The sequence below is a fragment of the Lagopus muta genome, chromosome 4, assembly GCF_023343835.1.
Source record: "Lagopus muta isolate bLagMut1 chromosome 4, bLagMut1 primary, whole genome shotgun sequence".
NCBI classification, from domain to species: domain Eukaryota; kingdom Metazoa; phylum Chordata; class Aves; order Galliformes; family Phasianidae; genus Lagopus; species Lagopus muta.
In genome coordinates, this window is record NC_064436.1 from 41112986 (window position 1) to 41134680 (window position 21695).

At 39.0% G+C, this 21695-nt stretch overlaps 2 protein-coding genes across 7 annotated transcripts in view; one reads left to right on the forward strand and one right to left on the reverse strand.

Annotated features, from left to right (window-relative positions):
* BANK1 (B cell scaffold protein with ankyrin repeats 1) overlaps nt 1-17151 on the forward strand; it is a 127550-nt gene extending 110399 nt beyond the window's left edge. For 3 of the 4 annotated variants that reach the window (XM_048941343.1, XM_048941347.1, XM_048941346.1), the window contains 6 exons: nt 684-959; nt 7987-8055; nt 9756-9931; nt 11487-11550; nt 16008-16057; nt 17040-17151. In XM_048941343.1, coding sequence (XP_048797300.1) covers nt 684-959; nt 7987-8055; nt 9756-9931; nt 11487-11550; nt 16008-16018 — 596 coding nt within the window. In that variant the 3' untranslated portion in view covers nt 16019-16057; nt 17040-17151. The remainder of the gene's footprint in view (nt 1-683; nt 960-7986; nt 8056-9755; nt 9932-11486; nt 11551-16007; nt 16058-17039) is intronic. The other variant, XM_048941344.1, reaches the window with a different exon arrangement.
* A 1106-nt stretch (nt 17152-18257) lies between these two features.
* Nucleotides 18258-21695, reverse strand: part of SLC39A8 (solute carrier family 39 member 8) — a 57276-nt gene continuing 53838 nt past the window's right edge. Inside the window, exons 8-11 of one of the 3 annotated variants that reach the window (XM_048941349.1) lie at nt 21065-21139; nt 20587-20752; nt 18604-18672; nt 18261-18371 (exon numbers count right to left, since the gene is read on the reverse strand). In XM_048941349.1, coding sequence (XP_048797306.1) covers nt 20663-20752; nt 21065-21139 — 165 coding nt within the window. In that variant the 3' untranslated portion in view covers nt 18261-18371; nt 18604-18672; nt 20587-20662. Of the gene's footprint in view, nt 18372-18603; nt 18673-20586; nt 20753-21064; nt 21140-21695 lie in introns of those variants that run through there. The other 2 variants (XM_048941348.1, XM_048941353.1) reach the window with 2 other exon arrangements.

Sequence of the window (21695 nt, forward strand, 5' to 3'; positions counted from 1 at the left end):
ACCTATCAATTCCTTTTAAAGCTGTAAAATGCCAAAGCTAAAGGGCAGCAAGTTCTGTTTAGATATACTCTTAAATGTAGGGAGAGACCCAGGGAGATCACTTGGGTGTGGAGTGTTGAACAGTCTTAGCATAAATTATAAGAGATCACACATTGCATTTATCCTTTAGAGAGCTTTTTAATTTTTCTTTTAACCTTTCCCTATGGTACCTCTCCAGAAAATCCTCAAAAATAAATGGGACAGTGAAAATGTTGGAAAGACAAAACCCAGTGTTTTTCAGAAATGTTTCCATTCTTAAGGTACTGTTGCAGCAGCAAACAGTGATTTCCCCAAATGCCAAAGATCCACAGGGACTCCTTTCTTAGCTTCATCAGTAAGTAAGGTATTCCTATGACTCTTGTGGGAGCAACTGGGGCATGCAGCATTGCTCTTAAGTAAGATTTATTTTGGAGCTAATGAATTAGCATCTAATTTCGATATTCTGATGTGAAATCATGAGAAGGCCCTGGAGCTGATATTATTCCTTTCAGATATCCTTTCTACTGACTTAGACGATGAAGCCGGTGAAAATTGGAGTACCTTAGTTTAAAAGTGAAATTAGGACTATAAGTTACATTAGGAAAATCTTAAGTCTTAATATCCTTTCTTTGTTATCAATGTAAAATAATTTTTCACTTTTTCAGAGAGGAATTTTGTGGAGGAGAGAAGTGAAACAGAACATGGACTGAACACAGCATGCTACAGAGAAGACCAAGATACCAGTGAGGAAGATGATGAAGAGGACCACCCATATACTTTTGTAGAATGTGATGAATATCTGTATGATTTGATACTGGATGAGGAAGATGTGGAGAGAAGGAAAGAACGCAAATCATTTATCATGAACAGGCCGCCCGTTCCTGCCCCTCGTCCCGAGCATTCAGGAGTCAGAAATGAGAACACTCCGTACATAGTACAAGGTTTGTGCTTGCTTCTGTGTATTTGCTGATAGAATGTGGACATCTGCTCTGTTTTATGAATACTATATTTTTTAAAAGACTAAGATCTTTGTTCAGCTATTTTCAAACCAGCAAATCATTTGCTTCAGTCTACCTATTCGCACCTTTCAAATGAGCTGAGAACATGTCTGACTAATGATACTTTCCAATTTGCATCCAAGATAACATCACTTTTTTGGTTTAATTTTACAAAAAAATATGACAAAATGATGGAAGATTAACAATCACTGGGCTAGATGTGAGTGTGTCTGTTATAACAGTATAATACAGAATGTACTATTTGAGTAGCTTTTCCTTTCAGTTTCTTTATCAAATTGTTTTGCCTTGATTCTGAGAGTTGTTAACTGCATTCTGTTTTCCTGATGTGAATAGTAGAGAGAAATGCCAATGTGAGGACTCCTTTGAAATTCCCTTCTTGCAGTGCTAGAAATTACCATGTGAGGAAGGATTGTGCCCTTTTGCCATCTCTGAGAAAAATGGTGGAACTTCTTGGAAACACAATGCTATCTTTTAGCCCAATTCAGATTGAAGCCAAATTTCAAAGTAACAGAAGTTCATGTGAACTTTCAGGGATCTCAGTATAAGCCCCAAGATACATGAATCTTCTCTCTAAAGGAATCTTCCAGTTGTGTAAGAACATGCATAAGAATAAATGATAGCAAAAAACGTGTTTGAGGAGGAAACCAGAAGCTTCCTTACTCTATCCTGTGCATTAAGGCAGGACTACTACTACCCGAAATCTTCCTATCACGGACAGAAGCACCTCCTTTGTCGTTCCTATTTCAGTCAAAGATCTGTTTTATTCTTCCTAGCTAGCTTCAGGCTGTATAACTTCAGGAGAGGGCTGGAATGTGTGGGCATGTCTTCATCATTTAGTAGTTCTTTCTACAGCAGGTTTGGGAGGCAGAAGGATGAATCATTACAGTACCTTGCAAGAATGCAAGATGTGTACAGGGAGTTTGTTAAATTACAAAAATCTTGAAATACCTGCCTTTACTGGGATGGTTAGAGCAGTGTTTCAGATCCTGGTCTTCCATCATAAGCATTCCAGTGACTTGAAAACCCTTACTGTGAAGGTGCCTTATTTGGAAGGTTGCTTTTACTGTCTTCTATTGCACTGAAGGGTTTCTGCTTTGTCTACCCAAACTGTTCACTAAGGAGGAGACTTTCAGCACAACTGCTTTGATGGGCCTATGGTGCATATATACCATATATGTGAACCTGGCTTTTATAAGCAAGTAGTGGGAGACAAATTATTGTTCTGTGAAATCAGCTTCTGTTTCAAGTTCATTTATCTGCACCATAAATGAGAAAATTAAAAGCACTTCACTTGGCCACTTAGGCCTCTGCTTCCCTTGGCAGTCACACTGCTTCCAGCTTGGGGGTTTCTCACTCTTCTATTTTGTGCAGGCATTTCTGAGACAGTGAAATGTTAGGCAGAAGTGACAGAAATTCAGCTGGAAGATTTCTCTTGCTATTTGTTTGTCCTTTCCAGCAACTGTTAAAGTTATTCATCCAGTCTAGCAGTATCCCTGTCTCTAGTTTAATATATTAAAAATGCTATAATCAGAACTGAAAAGACTGTTTCAGCAGTAAAAACCAGAACATTTTATTCAAATCCATCCCTAAAATCTGCATGTGTTTGCATCCGTTGCTTTATAATTTAATCTAACTGATGTGAAATAAAGCTGCTGTGGCTAGTACGTTTTTCATCTCTCAAACAAACAGATGATGGTTTCAGGTTTTGTTTCCATATATTATGTTAAAAAGAGCGTTACCGAAGATGCAAAGTCAAATAATGAAAAAGTTATAAGTTAAGGTCATTTAGTAGTTTTACTTCTTTCTCCCTGCCACAAACATTAGGATACAATCCTTAAATATGTAATATTTATATGCATGCTGCTGTTTGTCCCGGGCGTTTTGTTTCATCGGGTATTTAAAGTGGACAAGCATAAGATGCAAAACTCTTCCATTCTCATTTTTGATTAAAATGCGATTCCTGCCTGCCCTAGCTGCAGCGTTATTCCATATCCACTGAGCTTTTGGACGCCCAGTAAGAAGCAACTAGAATGCCGTGGATAAACACTGTCCTGCAGCACTTTACTCATTCAGAGCGGAGATCCCATTGTTTTCAGTGGCTGCTATGAGTGGTCAGAACTTCACATTCATTAGTATATCTAATCCTGAGTCAGCAGCCTGATATCAGAGACTTGTGAGCCTGTGCCAGTTTCAGTGACTTATATGAGTTATGCTGGGGCCTTGGTGGAGAGAGAAGTTCCACAGAGCAGCTTTTAGTTACCCAGGCATCCTCCCCCAGTCTGTATTCCATGCCCATTCACTAAATATCTTTTAAATTCTAAAACAGATAATATTTCTGTAAGAAACAGGTCTTCACTACACAGTTTGGGTTGATCTTCATAACTGCCTTCTGATATTCAGTAAGATGAAGGTTCTCTGGGAAAAACAGGGATAGAGAATGGTTCACAGAAGGGCTCTACTAAGGCTGTACAGTCACCTGTAGTTTGATCCTCACGTGCTCTGAGAGTTTGCAGAACAAACAGGCTTTGAGCTCTGACTGAACTCTGGACTGTTGTGCTAATAGTCTGCAGAGCTGCAAGGGAAGGATTTCTTTCTGTCTTTGTTGCATCCACAGAGGGGATGGAAAACTATGAGGTTGTTTATTGACAAAAAAAGTAGTGTAAGCATTGCATAACAAAAATGAATTGTGTTTTGGGGCTTCTGTTTTAATTTAGTTTTTCTGTCAGTCAGAGCAAAGCAAGTGGCTGAATTCCCATGACAGCTTTCAGAACACGCTGAAGTCCACGAAGTTATGAAAGAGCATCTTCTGCTTTAAGCAAAAGCGGCACTGTTTCTATGAGAATAGCAACAAAGAGAGCTAGCAAATAGCCCTCTTTATAATTAGAAGTAGCTTTCAAATACATGGTGTCACAAGCTTGCACTAGGCAAAAACCATGCTCTGCGTAGGTTACCACTTGGTGCTGTTGATTAATGGAGAGCAGAGCTTCGCAAGCCTTTTTTAATAGTCACTTTCAAAGTAGGATCTACACTTTAAAACCTAGGCAGTATATACAAGTAGGCTAACTGAGCTACTGGAATTTTACTTTTCATTTGGGAAAATGGGAGTTTATCAGCCTTGACTCACTGATGATGCTGTGCAAGGCAGAGGCTGACAACAGCCCATGCAGTTGTGGTGAGAGGCTGATGCTGGAACTGTAACTCAGACCACGTGCACTGGCCTGCAAGTACTGGGGCAATGTGACAGTGTGGTGTTCCCATGAGCACCCTTGACATTGCTTAGTCTTTATCCTGATGAAATGACTGTTGTGTACTGTCAGAAGTGTCCTGAGAGTGTCTGACAGTGTGTTTAGAACACATCAGTTCTGTACCAGGGCAGATGTAGTCACAGGTTTTCCCACACTGGCACAGCTAGGCTTTCGCCTTCTGATGGTCTGAGGTCATTCAGACACCACTGCCACTGTGATGGGGCAACTTCTGGTCTTGAGCCACCTCTGCCTCCTTGCACAGCACACTCCTTCTACACAGTGCCTGGACGAGGCTAGGCCAGACTGACAGGGCTGCTGCGCTTCTGTTCAGTGCTCAGCTGCATTCCTTGGAAAAATAAAAAAGGCCATACTGCTTACAGTATCTCATTTCCTTAGCTGATTTGATGTTGTGAATCACCAGAATTTTTGTCTTAATCTTGAAAACGAAATATTTTGTATAGCTTTAGGAACGGCCCTTAATCATCTCTCAGCACTGCATCTCCAGGGCTCACCCTGAGCAATGCTCTGTGTGTAAGCAAACAAAACTGGCTAACGGAAAATGAGATCTAAAAAGGTGTGAGCAAACATCTGCATAGTTCTCATCTCCTGAATAAAAAGCATCATCCTACTTTATTCTTTCCTTGCTGTTCCCTGTATATTTGTCATCCCTCACTGTGCTACATTTAATTTACAATCTAATCCACACCAACAAAAGAATTTGTGAGCTTTATTTGCCTTGGTATACGCACGCTCAGTTGAACTGTTCAAACATTGTGGCAGGGAGGATGGAGTAGGCAACGATAGGAGTCTCCCACTGCAGCACATCCCAGCTAGCCTGCTAACTGACTCCAGTATGCAGCCAAGTTGAGATGTGTTAATAAGTGCAACCCTAGTGTATTAATTAATTTGCCTTGCGTTTCTATAAAGATTTGGTTTCCCCTGGATTTTAATTTTGAATGTCTCCTAAACAAAACAGGGCAGTAGATAATTTTGTTTGGAACACCAGCTCAACTAAGCTGATGAATAACTGCATCATTAATTTCCCTAAGCAAACTGAATTCAAATTAATGGTGGCTAGTGGTTGTTTTGCTGTCTCTTCTTTGCGTTTGCTCTGCCAAAAGTGTTGAGTAAGTAGCATCAGGGTGATGGTATGATTAGCTCGCACATTCTGGAGGATCAGTTAATCAGTCAAGCTTTACTTGAATCAGCAGTATAAGGTGCAAAACTGCTGTGTGTTTTTTCAGAATTAATGTGGCTTCGTAGTGTAGACAGGTAAAGTAAAATCTAGATGACAAACCATATCTGTGCCTCTTACCAATACGAGCTGTCTGCTTTCATAATGTAACTTCTTCCACATTTTGATTATTATGTCACTTCTTATTGGCCCATCATCAAGCAATTTGTGAAATGTCATTGTGCAACTATAATTCCTTACCATCCCAGCTTTGTCTTAGAATCTCAGCTCATTCTGAAAATCAAATTTATGTTCTCTTTGTCAACCTATGGATATAGTAAAAAACTTGCATCCTCTCTTTCTAGGCACTTTCTACTCATCACAGTTCTTGTTAAGTTCTCTATCATTCTGTAGCAAGCAGAGTATTTTATGAAGCAAGAGACTTAGATTTTAAATATTTCAGTTTTCTACTTAGGGCATACAAGGAACTTCATCTGTGTTGTGTAGCAACCAAAGGGAGGGATATTTAGTTCATAGTATTTGACCTGTTCAGGTACTTCAGCCAGGCACAATGTGATTATGAATTGAAAAGGACTGTCTTTATGATCTTACAGATATTGTTGAAGATTCATGTTATATAGAGGCACTGCTGTTTTTCAGTTGGATTATCTATGGCAGAGAGGATCTGAAAATATTTTTCAGTTGAACAACCGTAGCATTCTGACACCTAAAAAAATGCTATATTGATAATATTGTTTTACCGTAGGAATATTCACTGTATTTTGCACAAGAACAGAACGAATCTCTGTACAAAGTAACCTGTTTATTTCATTCTGCTGAGTTTCAGCAGTAATTAAAATGTGAGAATGAAAGAGTGAATCACTTGAGTCTTCCCTAACCCTGTGGCAGTCATGCAGCAGTGTGTGTTCATCTTTCCAGGCATTCCAGAAGCAGGAATAATTTGTTTTCATTTACTGCACCCACACTGAGTACTTGCTGCCAACTAAAATAATTTCAACAAGATGCAGCAAGTAAAGTGGTTTTAACAGTTTTAGTTGGAAAAACTAGAAGAGTAATTCCATTTCTGATTACTCCAAGACTGCAAAACTCAGCAGAAATTTCATAGCCTATCAATTAAAGTACTTTCCAATCAGGGACATTGTGGAGTGCATCCCTCCTCCTCCTTACACAGTGAAATCCTGGCTGCCTGCATTACCTCAGCGTTGAGGTACTTCCACTTCCTCTCTTCAAAGAAGTCACTATTTTAAGTAACGCCGCGGCCACCTTTAGGAGGATTCTTTGGGAACCACAGAGAGGAGTACTACAAATGTTAAAATATATCAGTATTAGGCTGAGGTTAGATATGCAGCATCGACAGATTGCACTGCCTGGGTAGTTCTTTTACCCTATCCATTTAACCTGTCCGATAACATTTTCAGGAACACCAAGTCCCCAGCTGTTTTCGTTCATCATCTCCTCCTGTACTGGCATACTCAGGAGTACTGCTGTGTAGGAAACACCCTCTCAGGAGCTGTTTCTTCTTCACCTCTCCATACGGCATGTGCAGAGTTTAAAAGTCACCGTGCCCTTCATGCTCCATTTCACAAGTTTCCTAAGAGAAACTGCTGCATCATATGCGGCTGCCTGAGCAGGCAGGCAAGGAGCAAACTGAGGATGCTGGGTTTCCCTGGTCTGTGTGAGCAAGGAGCCCAGCCCACAGGGTGCCATGCACAGCATGCTGCTTGTGCACAGCTCTGTTGTACTTGGCCTTGGTTCCAAAGCAAAGATTTGTTTCACTGAAATGGCCACGTGCTGCTTTGTAGCAATGTCAGTAAGATGACTTCTCTGCAGAGTACTGTTTTAGATTATCAAGGGGATTTCACTAAAATCAGAACTGAGAACTAATGGGAATTAAGAGGGAAAGGCATCTCCGACAGTAGTTAAGTTAGAAGCCATCTGGAGTTTACATCTGCTGCCTGCAAAAGTTCACAGTGTTTCAGGGCACACCCAGGCTGGCTGTACTCTAGGCGCCTCACAACAATGAGCAATGGGCAAGAATTAGGGAAAAAGCAGTCAAGATTTGCTGTTCTTGGAGCTTGTATTAGCTAGAGAAAAGTATGCCTATATTCTGACTTAAGTATTGTCGTTATTCTTAGCTGGTACTATTGGTTTTCCTGCCTTAGCTTTCCCCCAAAGTAAGATACAGGCTATAGCTGTAGCTGGTACCATGTGAAGAACTCTGAGACTGAGGTGTGTTAGTGTTTTTTCTAAACAAATAATGTCAATATAATAACTCTTATTTTATTCAAAGCTCTTTTCACGATATCTATAGTATCAGTAATCCTACCATTCTGTGCAACAGAGCAATTTTTCAAGTAATTAGTATTAGACTGACAAGTGGGTTGAGAAATACTTTTAGCCTTGAATAAGATGTATTTCAGCCTACTTCCGTGAGCCTCTGTCCTTCTTCCAGAATTCATGTCTTTTATTATCATTTTTGACTAACTTCCTTATGTTCTTAACTTTGCAGTGTTTCAGCAAAAAGCCACTCAAATGCCCAGCGACTATGACAAGATGTACTGCGATGCCAGGAAGCACGGTACAGAATTCAATTTAGCTCTTTAACTTCTTTGGTGTTTTTCAGCAGAACTAGTGGAGAACTGCTGTGACTTGATTTTGACTGACTTAGCATCTATTTTCCTGCATGTGATTTATATCCTTAATGCTATCGCAGCATGAAGAGATCAGATTAAAGAAAGAAAAATAAAAGTTACAGACCTTTGGGAAAGATTTGTAGAGCCAGAGTTACTTTATGCCTTTCTGTTTGCTTTCTCCATTGTGATTAAAACCAAGTAAAGGAAAGACTGGAGGGCTCAGCTGTGCTCACTTAATTCCAGCCGTGGAAAGGCAGCAGTGAGTGGAGCCTAAGTTCTCTCCTGGGTGCCCCAAGATCCGTGTAAAATGAATTACTGGTGGCATTCCAGTTGTTATTTGAGTTGTAGCACATCAAAATGTTGCTACCAAATTCCTTTAATGGTACCCTAAAGTAACTAACAATGTTACATACAAAATGAATGAATGCTGAGTGAATATTTTTCTTATCTGTTCTTCTAACAAATAGATCAGGATTAAAGCATATAGAGCAGCATGCGACAGCCTGTTTTGTTCTGTGACAGGGAGACTAGAGTCCCCAGTGCTACTGGCATGAACACTGAACCACTGAGGAAAAGAACACTGTACCTTCTACATCTTACTGTGTGTGTGGTCTGATCTCTGAACATTCATTTCAGAAGCAAGTCATTAGGGTTATTATTCTGTCAAAATAGAAACAGCAGAGATAAGAAATAAAAAATAGAGATTCCTGCCAAACTAGCATGGCAAGTGATCAAAAGGTGAGAAAACAGTAGCTGTTTTCTTCACTTTCTGACCATGCTCCTTCCTCACCTAAAGATATAAGTGCATATCACAGTAGAAAAACTGACCTAATTAATAATAATGGTTTAAATTCTTAATGTGACTGTATTCTCTGTGCAGTTTGAAACAGGTGCTTCATGGTCCCTTAGCAACATCCTCATACAGAGATAGACTCCAGCCACCTCAGTATCAATATCCTGGATATAGCCATGCTGCTACACCTCCTTGGACCAAGTCGTGAATTTGATAGCATACATCTCCCTGACATTTCCCTTCTGTTGTGCACCTGCACTGTAATCTGTTGGAGGATTAGAGATTCTGACATCTTCTCATCACTCAGTGTATCTGATAATTACAACTGGGGAGAAAAAGAATCATGTAAAATTTCATGATGCTTTCTGACCACATTTCAACCCCAGCTTTTGAGAAACTCAATGTTTGAAGTTGGAGAAGGAGTAGGGGGGGAAATATTGTGGAAATGTTGTGTCTTAACATGTCAATAATTTCCTTTAAAATGTCTGTACTATAGCTTTAGCACTAGAAGGAAATTACTGTGTGAGCTGTCACTAATGGTGAGTCTGTGAATACAGGCTATAGTAATGATTGAAATGCTTAAGAAAGATCTTGCTCTGCTGCTGAAGACTAATGGTAGATACTTCACTGATTCATTGTATTTCTCTCGTTTGGAAAAAAAAAAAAGAAAGAAAAAAAAAGGGAATGAGAGAAAGAAAGAGAAATAAAGGAGTGGGGAAAGGGAAAGCCATCCTAAGGATGGTGAGTTTAACTAATGGCAAATGGCAAAATCGCACTACATGCCTTTGAAAAAAGTACTCAGATCATAGAGGAATTAAATGAGGTACTAATGTTTATCTCTACGTTTTGCAGCAGCATGCAGAAAACACGCTGACATGGCTGCTGTGAAACACAACATCCCTGCTGAATGTGGAGATCTTATCCATGTCCAGAAACAACTGAAAAAGGGGGCAGTTTATGTGGACAAATCCCTTGACAGATGTAAACAGTGGCAGAATGAAAAACAGAGACTGCAGCCCACTCCACAGGTACGAGTCTGAATATTTATGTTTCTTGATGGAATCTTGGTCAGAAGTTTGGAAAACAAACTCTTGTGCTTTGGCTCCTATATATGAGATCAAAAATTAGAGCAGTGATTTATCTTGTCATGATTTACATGCCCATCAGCTCCCAAGGAACTTGCTGCTTGTAGATACCTGTTTCCACTGGTGCTTATTGGAGATGCTTCCTGAATTTATTGTGGTTGAATTTCGGTGCTGCTGCATTTGGTTAAAATCCCAAGTTAAATATGTTGAGCTCCTAAGATTTTATTTTACATTGTTAAGTGAGGCATAGGTACATGCATCTTTTATGAAACCACCATCTTTCTGTAGCTGAACAAAATAAATGTGCTTCTGAGCACTGTCAGCTAACAAAAATATGACTACTTCGAACATACATTGTTAATATATATTGACTGCATCAGGCTTTATGCCTGTCTGAAAGTGTTGATTCTACCTAGAAATTCACAATTCTCAGAAAAGCTCTTCAGCTCCTTTATATTCAGTGAATGGAGTAAAATGAAGTGCACAAAAACAAGATTTATAAAAGCCCACACAGTGAGTCACTGAAAAAATTGCATCAGAGCAAGATGATAGGCTGAGGAGAAAGGCACAGTGAAGAAGTTTGTTAATTACTTCCAACAAGATAGCTGGAAGAAGAGGTTATGCCCTCGTTTTATATGAGGTCATACATTAACAAAAATAGTTTATTGTTGCCTTTTGAATAAATCTAGTAGAAAGAGGAATACTAAGGCTGCTGCTCTACGGAGTGGGAGAGCTATCAGATACTGCTAACAAGGAGAGATTAAATGCCCTTTTGTTTGTATTTACTGAAAAAAATCAGAGGAGCTTTTGGTCATCACAGTGGAACACTTATTAACAAAAGCATGAGGCCTTAGAACAGTTTAGGTGTACAGCACCCAGACTACACACCAGCAGCTCAGTATGAGCTGTTCTCAGCAGTGCTGGGGGGTCCCTCCCTGAATGTCACTGCAGCAAAGCGGCCAGATGGGAACAGCAGAGCTGCTCCATCAGCTGGGGAGTTACACAGGGAGGAGGTGGACTCGAATGTGTGCAGAAGATAACAGCATACAGCATAGGTCTTTTTTGTTGTTGTTAATGTGAAGGTGCTTGTATCTGAGGGAGGATTTCTTGACCTGATTTCACTGCTTAAGGAAAAGGGTTGCTTATACCCTTCATTGTATATATGAATTTTGTTTTGTGCCATAGAAGTCTTTCACTGTTAACCTGCAAACAGAACGAATTAGCTTCATGCTATCACTGAACTTGAGTGGTCTTCCCTGGGATTTTGAGGAGAGGAAAAAAAAAATAAAAAATAAAAAAAATCAGTTGTCTAATGTTAAAAATTAAAGCTCAAGACTCTGTAATTTAACTCCAGAATCTTGCTGATGGAAAACAAACACCACAGGACTCAGGGCAGTGTTCTGAATGCTAGAGTACAGCTTTATAGAGTCATTTATTATTTCTAAAGCAAACTTCTATTATTGATTCTTAATTCATGGCTTTTTTTTTTTATTTAAAGGATAAAGTGTGCCACCTTAGGGCCACCAGTACAGGGAAGAGACTGGAAAAGGAAAATCCGAATGGTAAGTTACACTTTCTTTTGGCTTTCAAAACACCAAAGACTTGTAATGTTAATAAGTACACTGGTAAGGTTGGATGCAAAGCATTGGCTTCATAATGAGCATAGTCTGCATCTTTTTACATCTAAGTGGGTGTAGTGTAGCCAGGACTTACATGGGGTTGAGATTGCAACCCAAGAATAAGCTCAGTGAGAGTTAATGAGGGAGAAAATTGAGGAGGTCATCGCAGCTCAGCTTTTCTGTTGTCATTATTTCCTACTGCTTTGTCAGATTAGATTAGATGATTTCTTTATGACAATTTACTTGATGACTTGGGTATTTTACTTGTAAATCAGCTACCAGTTTGCACTTGCAAATTCTTGATGAGCTTTCTATTGCCACAGTAGTTCAGAATTGTGATTCAATAATCAAAAGCTATACCATTAGTCATTTAAAATGCTTTTTACCTTTGTGATTCAGTGGTCTTTGCAGCTGAATAAATCACCTGTACTTCCTGCAAATTATTTTGTTGTTATGAAAATATTGTTTTGGGTGCTACTGGCTTTAGGTCTATGATTTCTCTAAACTTCAGTATATACAAGTTCTTGGAGAAAAAATGTAGTGGATTCTTTTTACGCTGGATTTAGTAGTACAATCTTTGCATTTAAATTAATCACAAAAGATATTTCTTTTTAGTACAAGAGAGGAAAAATAATCCAGAGTACTGCTTTGATTTATTCTATTACACAGTGTTATATCTACACAGACTGGATAGGTGAGATGCTGTAAATAAGCAAAATTTTTTACTGGCCCTGTGGCAGAGTTGCAGTTCAGACTATTTCAGCTTGGTAGGGGTGCAGCAGCCTGCAACCGAGTGGGCTGAGTCCTTTCAGCCTCCATATGGTGCTCAGAGCTAAAATCTATTCTCTGTAGACAAGGCAAAGCTCACTGTGACATGAGATCCAATGTTGGAAAGCACATGGCTGTAGGCTTTTCTTTTAAGGCCGCATCAGTCTGGTCGGTGTTGCTGTCCTCTCTCCAGCATTCAGCTAGTTAGTAAAACATGCAGGCAGAAATGCAGTAGCAACACCAGAATTTAAAATTTACTGTAACAATGAGGCTTGTATTACCCAGTAACTCTGCTAATGATCACTATGTCCCCTCCTGCTCTTAACCTCCTTGCCATCTGTTATGCTATTTTATATTCTGTGATGAATATAAAGCAGAAATACAATGGGAAGAATCATTATGTAGGCCCTGGTTCTGTCCAGCAGTACACTATCAGAGATTTAAATCCTTGAAAGTAAGAATTTTTACCAGATGAAACTCCATCTACAGCTGGAGTGTGTTAATGATGAGTAAGGAAAGGTGTCAGAAAAAGTATCATCTAAATCCAGATATGAATTGCCTGAATCAAAGATAATTACATTCTTTTCTCTTTAATAGTTCTAAGGAAAGTGGAACAGAGAACATTCACTTGTGAAACTTTTTGTACCATACGCCATTGAATAAGACAGTGCTATGATGTTAGCAGTTTTCAGCTTTGTTTAACCAACTCTGGTTTTCACACCTGCATATAGACTCTCCAGCTGTACCTTTAAAATCATGGGCTTTTGCTGCCATGTTTGAAATCAGGATTTGGATATCCATTTTCATAGGCTGTTTTTGAAGACTTGATTTGGAATTTAAACAGAGCATATCAAGAACCTGTTAGAAAGGGAATTTGATTTTTAACGAGAAGGAAATACACGCTATAAATGAGGAACATGATTTTTAGTTTCTTGGTAAGTTTGATCTTATTCCACTGTAATGAAAGTTATTAATGAGAACAGCAGTAAGTTCAATCTTCCATTATAGCATTTGATGATATCTTGAAGTCCATGTCTCAGTTTGCAACAGTTTAATATAGGATCTAATAACACGTACATTGAAAAAAATGCATTTGAAACAAAAAGGAAGTTCTGTCACACTTCGAGTGCTTTTTCTACAAAAAAAAACAAAACTATTTTAAGGACAACAAAATAAGCACTAAGCATGTAGAATGTTCATTTCTGGAAAAGTACAGACACTAATTAATCTCATTACCATATACTACATATACAGTCTTGCCACAGGCATTTAATATATCCCTTATTGAAAAAAAAAAAGATAAGTCAGCTATCAGCTCTACGATAATAAAGCTTTAATAAAATTTAATGAAAATACATCCTTGATCTGGGGACCAAAGCTCCATTTTCAAATGTGAGCAGCCAAGAAAATTGGGGGAGGTATTTAGGATTTTCCTTGGCAGTTTTCCTGAAGTGCTGTAGTGCTGAACCAGAAGTAGCCTGTTGCCTATGGGAAAATTCATCCCTAAATTAGGCTTAGATCTGATTTGGAAAGCCAGCAGAGAAGTGAGGCTTCTACAGGCATTCGGCATCCCTGTTTTGTAGCACACACCCATTTTTTAAAATCCTATGCAGTGCTTATCTGCAACTTTTAGGCATTTGAACTGCCTCTATGAGCACTGCTTAGCTGTTTCTGAAAACACGATTTAAAAATCTGCCTTCTAGTTCAGTTACATTATGGCACCTTACATGCCACATCCCACAGTTTTAGTCATCCAGCATCTAAAAATAAGTCCAAGACTGCAAAAACTACATAAGATTCTTTAAGAATTGCCTATAGTTAGATAAAATCTTCATAGCTGATCTCTGTGGTACCTGTAACTTGGTCTTGTGTTAGGGATACAGAGTTTGCACAGTATTACTGAATGTTACTATTGCATAAGATTACTCATCCAAATATGGAATAACTGATACTCTGCACCTCATTTATCGCAACAAGAACTGAGTAGTAGGTGTTACTGCTGGTAAGAAGCAGGACAGAGGCTGCAGAAGATGAACTCAGACGGACTTCAGAAGACTAATACTACATTATGCAAATATTAACCATGAAAAAAAAAAAGCAGTAACTTACATAATAGTTTTAAATGAAGGTAAGTCTCAGGAAGCACATCAGATGCTTAGTCCTCCGGTGACACCTACGGGGCAAACATGCAATTCATCCAGCTCCTTGTCAAGACTGATACAGAAGGTGGTCTGCTGAGGAAGGCAAAGGGCTTTTTCCACAGAAATTTCACAGGGAGCTGGACTGAAAAATATTTAATAGCTGAGCTGTTAATCAGTAGGTACTTAGACAACTGGTCATTAATAGCATCTCGCTGTCACTGAAAATGGCATTCATATCCAAGAAATAACAACTTCATCATCCATTGCTATGCAGAGACCCACTCCTCTAAGGCACTGCATCCAGCCAGTTATCACTTCAGTAAAAGCAACCTCCAGCAAAATTTCTTCCAGATTGTGATTTCCAGCTTTTTAGACACCTATTACAGTAAAGCAGGCAGTAGAGTTCAATTAAGTTTGCTAACCAGCTGCCAAAGACCAAATCTCTTCCTCAGCTTTATCCAAAAGGCACACGCAGAAGAGCACTACTCGACTTTCACAAACTGTCAGCTCATTGATTAAGTTTGCTATCCCCAACACTTGGCTTTGATCCACAGCCCTCATCAGCACCTTGCTTTCAGTCCAAGCTGCTAGCAGTCTGCTTATTCAACAGTTGACTCCACTCCAGCTGCAGGTGGTGTCTAAGCAGACCTTTCCTGAACCAGCACCTCAGTTGGAGCCTGTTAACCAATAGGAAGACAAACAAAGCCTCTCATTTTGACATGTGGATCACTGAGAACTCAGACTACCTTACCTAATCCTGTTAGCCCAGTTGAAATAACTCAGCACTTTTTCAAGAACCTGCAAACACTTGTACATGTGTACACTACACTAGAGGCTGTGGAAGTCATTACAAAGAAAACAAGTTTTGTGGATTTTTTTTTTTTACCTAAACAGCACACATTGCAATCAGGGCTGCCAGTATTGCAAACATATTTGTTGAAAATGTACAGTGGTAGCTGTTGGATTTGTGAAGCTACAGCTTTAGCCTGGTTTATTTCCAGGTTAAGTATTTTGTAGCTTCACTTAATGCTTACAGCATTAAACATGTAAGCACATACATAAGTAATAATGACAAAGCAAACATAAATAACAAAAATCATTTTCCTGCCCACCTGTCACCAAATCAGGCCTTTGTGAGGCAAGCCCACAGTTAAACTGTTGACTAAAGATTTCAGAGAGACAAGTGACTTTTCTGTGTACCCTTCACAAGTGCACTCCTTTAACCACCCAAAGAGGCTATCCTTGCTGTTAGAAGTACAAAAGTATAAAACCCACCTCATGTCATTCTCCCACACAACACTCACCTATTTTTGTGGATGCTCTATTACTCCTCTGCTCCCAGGGACACGTGCTTATATTTGAAGGAAAACACACAAAAGTGATTCATGTACATATTTTGTGAAATATTAACTTTGAAAGACGTTCTGTACTGGCCTAATTTATCTCTGATATATACATGACTAGTCATTAATTGCATCTATTTCTTTTTAGTGTCCAATTAGGACTCCAGCAGAGAAGGAAGAGATGCCTAATTAACAGAGGTAAGAGCATGTATACAAAAAAATACACAAGACATTATTTGTCATGGAAACTAATGCTTGTGGAAGTACTTTTCATCAGAGTTCATTCGCATAACAATAGAACGGAAGAGCATCTCGATCAGAAGTCTGATTTCACACACAAAAAAAGAAAACATAACCATCAGACATCCTGGTTTATATTAGAAATTATTCTGTCGGGCTTTAACCTGTTCTGACAGCAAGGCAAACAGGCAAGCAGTTAGTTCTCTAAAAGGCTGAAAGCTATGATAGACTGTAGCCCTACATGCAGAATGTACATGCATGTCAAACATACTCAATATTTAATAAGTTGTATAGGTGGAAAAATGTTGTATAGAGTCATACAGAAATGCTGATTAATCTGAAGACTAAGGGTCATTTTAGTGCTAGAAAACTTCCCCGTGGTGAGATGTTCTCCCTGAACAGCAGGATTTCCTGATGATTCTGTTACCGATTTTGGCTGTCTCACTTTTTGGCATCTAATAAGATCTGGAATAGTTTGTTTTGTTATTATTTTCTACCTATGTCTTTCTATATATAATCACATAGCAGTTTAAAACTGTATGTATACCTTTCAATGAAATTCATCATTAGGCTTGCTGCTAAGAAATAAGAGTAAATAAATGTTTTAGAGTAATCATCATTTTTGCTTGTTTACTGTATAATTTTAATCAGTTCTGTTTTCAGACTCTGTTCTCAGAACAGTTACCAGAAACTGAAGTCAGCTCAGCAGCTGAGGCTGTAGGCAGACTTCAAGAATTATCTTGTATTTATTCTGAGCATGGGAACATAGTGAAATAATCACCTGGTAAATTTACTTTGATAATCCCTCATTTATTGACAATGATGAATGGATGTTGTTATAAGTTTAAGGCCAAGAGCAAGAATGCCTGCATCTTTTTAGCATGTCTACAAGTCTTGTTCTTGAGATCTTTGTAAATTCAAGGTACCTTGATTTTCACAGGCTCTGGATTTCTTTGGTTTGCTGGTCTCCACAAGAACAGTCTGGGCAGAGCAGCTCCAAGAGTTGTTATTTTCTTCTTCAGCTTCCTTGCTTTATTTCAGATAAGTTTAGAACTTGGTAGGAATACTGAAAATTTCAAAATAAGTTTCAGTTATGAGCAGTATTTTGCACTGCTTGAGTTATAAAAGGGACAAAGTGTGATTTGTTCACAACAACAAAATGATACAACTTATCCCTGAGGAGAAATGTAATAAAGGTTGTGAATCAAATTAACTAATTATTTGCTTTTCCAACTTTTCCAAGTCTGGAGAATGATATGTTTTATCAATTGTAGCATTGGGGATTTTTGGTAGCACTGAAAATGGATACCCTTCAGTGAGGTCTCTCCTGCCACTCTTTTCCACACACAAAGGAGGGGCTGTCTCTCCCAGTGAGAACTGTATTTCTCTCTTTCATTACTGGAGTACAGTGCCCACTGTAAAACAGGTACCTCCTTTCCCACTGCTTATCCTCTAGCAGTTATTTGTTCAAGTTTCTCCATAATTCTCATAAAACTAAAAATACCAGTCCTCTGACCTGAAAATGAAAGGAATTGTCGATGTCTCTTCAAGAGGCAGCTCAGCTCCAAACGTGGTTTTGCGTTATGGCTGTTCCTTTGACTAGAGCTACACCAAATGGCTAAAAAATAGTTCTGAAGCTGGACAAAATTGTTACAGTTAACAACTTGGTAACAGCAGAGATGCTTGTAAGCTGCAGATTGCTGATGTGAGATGAACTGTTCATAAAAGCATGTGGAATTACCCCTGAAATTAGAATAGGTGGTCGCTATCAATTTTAGAAGGTGAATTGCATGTGGGAAAACCTGGAAAATACAGTTTATCTCTCACATTCTGTACATTGTTCTTGTGAATTCTCCAAATTCAGAGGATCTCTGCTTCTACAAATAGGCCTCTGTAGCTTTCTTCTGTCTTCAGACTGGTACAGGGACACGATAGTACAACAGCACTGAGGATGCTGCTGGTTGAAATGCAAAACATTTACATAGGGGCTCACACACCATAGCTGTAAAGAAGCAGAATAGCCCTGGTACGTTGGGTTTGAGGATTTTTCGTTCCTCCTTTACCTCATTCACAGGAAGATGGCCTTAAGAGAAAAACAACAAGGTTTAAGAGGGAGTGTTCATTTACCTGCATAGACCAGAAAACTTGTGTGTTTATGGTGAAGTTCAGAAGTCTTCTGAGAAACCATGTTTGACGTTTATAGTATCAGTGTCCTCCCTCAAAGTAATGAGAACATTCAGTGTGTACAGTGCCTGGGAGGACTGGACCATTCCTGAAAGAAATAAATCAGTTAAAAGTTAAAATCTGGGGGAAAAAAAAGTTGTCTGTTAGCAGTCTAATTCCAATTCCTACTGATGTATTTTCTTACGAGAAGTTGTAGGGGAATCTGAGTGTTTAATTATTGCAAACCTTCAACTACTGCACTTCTATTGCTAACATCCTGATTTTCCAAACAAACAACAACGCAGAAGCTCTTGGTTATTTAACCACTCAGCCCATCATACCTTTTGATCCAGCAGGTGGACTGCGAGGTTGAGTTTCTCATGCTCATTTCAACCACTATAATGTTCAATCTTATTCAAAAAGAAAAAAAGAAACAAGTCCATTCAGTCATGAACATTATTCATTACTTCTTACAGCGCAGCTCTTCAGCCAGCTGTGCATCACTTTCCCCAGTCTGGCACCCCGTGTGGCTGCACCTCAAGAGGCTCTGGTGCTGGCACACAGCACAGCAACGCAGCCTCTGCACCATCAGCACTGTGGGATCCCTCACCTGGGCCAGCTCTGGAAGAAGTTCTCTATCACTTAAAGCAAATGAGTACGATTTCTTATGAAGTCAGCACTGAATTTCAGTCTGTCTTTGCCAACTTTTTTGTCCACATGACAGCTGAAGAAATATATATATTTTTTTATATATTGCATGCTTTGATTGCTTTCAAACTGCTCAATTTTTCCATTGTTAAGTAGATTTTATACATCAAAGACGAAGAGAATGAAAAGTTAAAGATTATGATTATATAGAGATTATATGCAAAATTTAGTTTTTACTTTCTATTAGAACATTTTTGTATAAACTTTATGGAAACTTTATTTCCATAGGAATAAAAATTGTGAGTTTTAACACATATAGACAAAAATGAAACTAATTTTCTAAAGTTAAACTGTACAAATTTAAAATGTAAATCAGTACTCATTATGTACTACTGCATTAAAGTAATTAAAATAATTGTATTTAAAGGAAAGTGTTTTGTCTAATAAATTAAGATCAAGCCATACCCAGAATAAACCAAAAAGAATTCTCAAAGTGAGGACACAAAATAGAGTTCACGAGTAGAATAGTCTGCATTTATGCAGTGAAATACTCCATTATTTAAGTGAGCGTGTGATGATACAGGAGGATGTGAAAAGGTTTGCTGATACACACAAGAGAAGAAAATGAACACACATCCAACTTGGAGAGGGTATAAAAGAATATTTGATCTTTTAACTAGTAGCTTACAGAGACTTCTCCAGCCCTTGTTATCTGAGCTTTCTGGAAACAGTATTAAAAAGCAGCCAAATATACTACTGTCCCAGAAAGCCTCACAGAGATCATAATCTTTCCCCTCCTCTCAGTTGCTTGTTATTCACTTGTTATTCACTGACATCTTTAGGAACCCAAGGTTTTCAAAGCAAGCTCCACATCAGGCATACTATAAAAGACTTAAGAGTTTTGATAGGAAAAACTTTATAATCAGAAACCTTCAAATTATGCACAACTTCTGATCCCTGGCTACACGTTAAAGTGACCAAAATTTGGAAGGTGGGGGGGGGATGAGTGGTGGTGGATTTAATGTTCAGACTTACGAGCCCTGAGGGTCGTATTTCCTCCATTTCAATCACTAACTTACTGTGCCAAGAACCATTACAAATAAAAGCAAGCCAAAAAGACATTATTGGGATTTTATAATAATGAGAGAATCTTGCAGAGGAGCATTAGTGTCCACATATGGTTTTAGGCTAATTAAAATTCTATTTTAAATGGACTGATTAAACATTTTCAGGAAATTATCTGTTCTCTGGGGAAACCTCCCATTTCTGTGAGGAGCACTCCCACAAACACTGCAGATGTACTGTTATGAAGTTATAAATATTCAGTGACTGCTGTATCAACACAGCAGCACAGCTTTGTATTCTGTACAAAGACTTCTCTTGAGCTGCTTGAGCCACAGCAAAAGCCTTGAAATGTAGAACGCCTTCCAGATCTGGAATTACAGCCAGTGCCTATGACCTGAGGAACCTGGCCATGTGGACATGGAGTGGGATATATTACTTGAAAAACTTAAATGCATATAATCTGCTTTTTTTTTTCCCTCTTAAGCAGTATCTCTTTAAAAAAAAAAAAAAAAAAAAAAAAGTTCATATTCTTATAAAGCTAGCTAGTCAGAGCATCCTCCAGCAATAACTTCCAAAGAGGCCAAACATAAATTGAAGAAAAGAATACAAACCATGAAACGTGTTGGTTTACTTCTGATGCTTGTTGTTTGCTTCCATGGCAAAGCAGATGAAGGGACAGTGCTGGGGTCAGTCTTCTTGGTCCTCCACGCAGGATCTGGGTCCACTCCATACTACCACGTGAGAGGCAACAGCTTCTTTGTCCCAGTAAGAAAGCAGCTGAGAATCATTGAGATTTGGGGTCAGTGGTAAGAAACTAGAAAACTTTATAAAGTTACATCAAGGAAACTTTAGAGGTTTCCTGGCAGACAAACTGGGAACCATCAAAACCCCAAAGCTGTAATTCCTAATCAGGGAAAGCAAACAAAGTGTGCTCTGTCTTTTGTACATTGAAAAATTTGGATATATGATGTGTGGTACACGATATTCCACAACTTTCCACCCAGGGTGATTGAGGATTGCCCATAACAAAGCACCTCATTTTCTGCTTTTGCTGCTTCATAGAAGTTTAGATCTGAGTGTACCACGTACAGCAGTGCCAGTGTTACAGGCAGCTTCCTGTTCCAAGTCCAGCAGCTGGAAACACAACCAGGGAATTCCTTGTTCCTATAAATTTAAGCACAGAAGAAGCTATTGTTACTTGGTACTAACAATCAAGTTTTTAGAAATTTAAAGGCCAAATTCAACCCCCAAGAAGCCCGCTAAAGCCTCAATACCATAGATGAGATGTAAAGAACAAAAAAGCTCCAGTAATCCTTCAACAGGAAGGGCAGGAGGCACAGGCACCTCACATTTTTCATCAGTGAAGCATTTGTTTGTAGGGAATTTTCACAAGCGAGCTCCAGCTCCCAAAGACACTGACAAATGGCAGGGAGCCGTCCCAGCCAGCACAAACACTTCTCTTTTTTAATCTCCCCATAATTTCCTAAGGCAACGTCATTTTCAGGCAGCAAGTGCAGGGAGCATCTGACGGACACCATGTCTCACAGTTGCACGATAGAAGTATAGTAACAGTAATATTTAAAAAAGCTAAAGCTGTCACTGCGATGACTTTAATCTTGAGCCCTGATGTGCAAAAAGCAATAGCATTTCCAACTGCTGCAGCTGGGACTGCTACTTGTGCCTCTGCTGCAGAAGTACAGCCATGCCACAGAATGCAGGT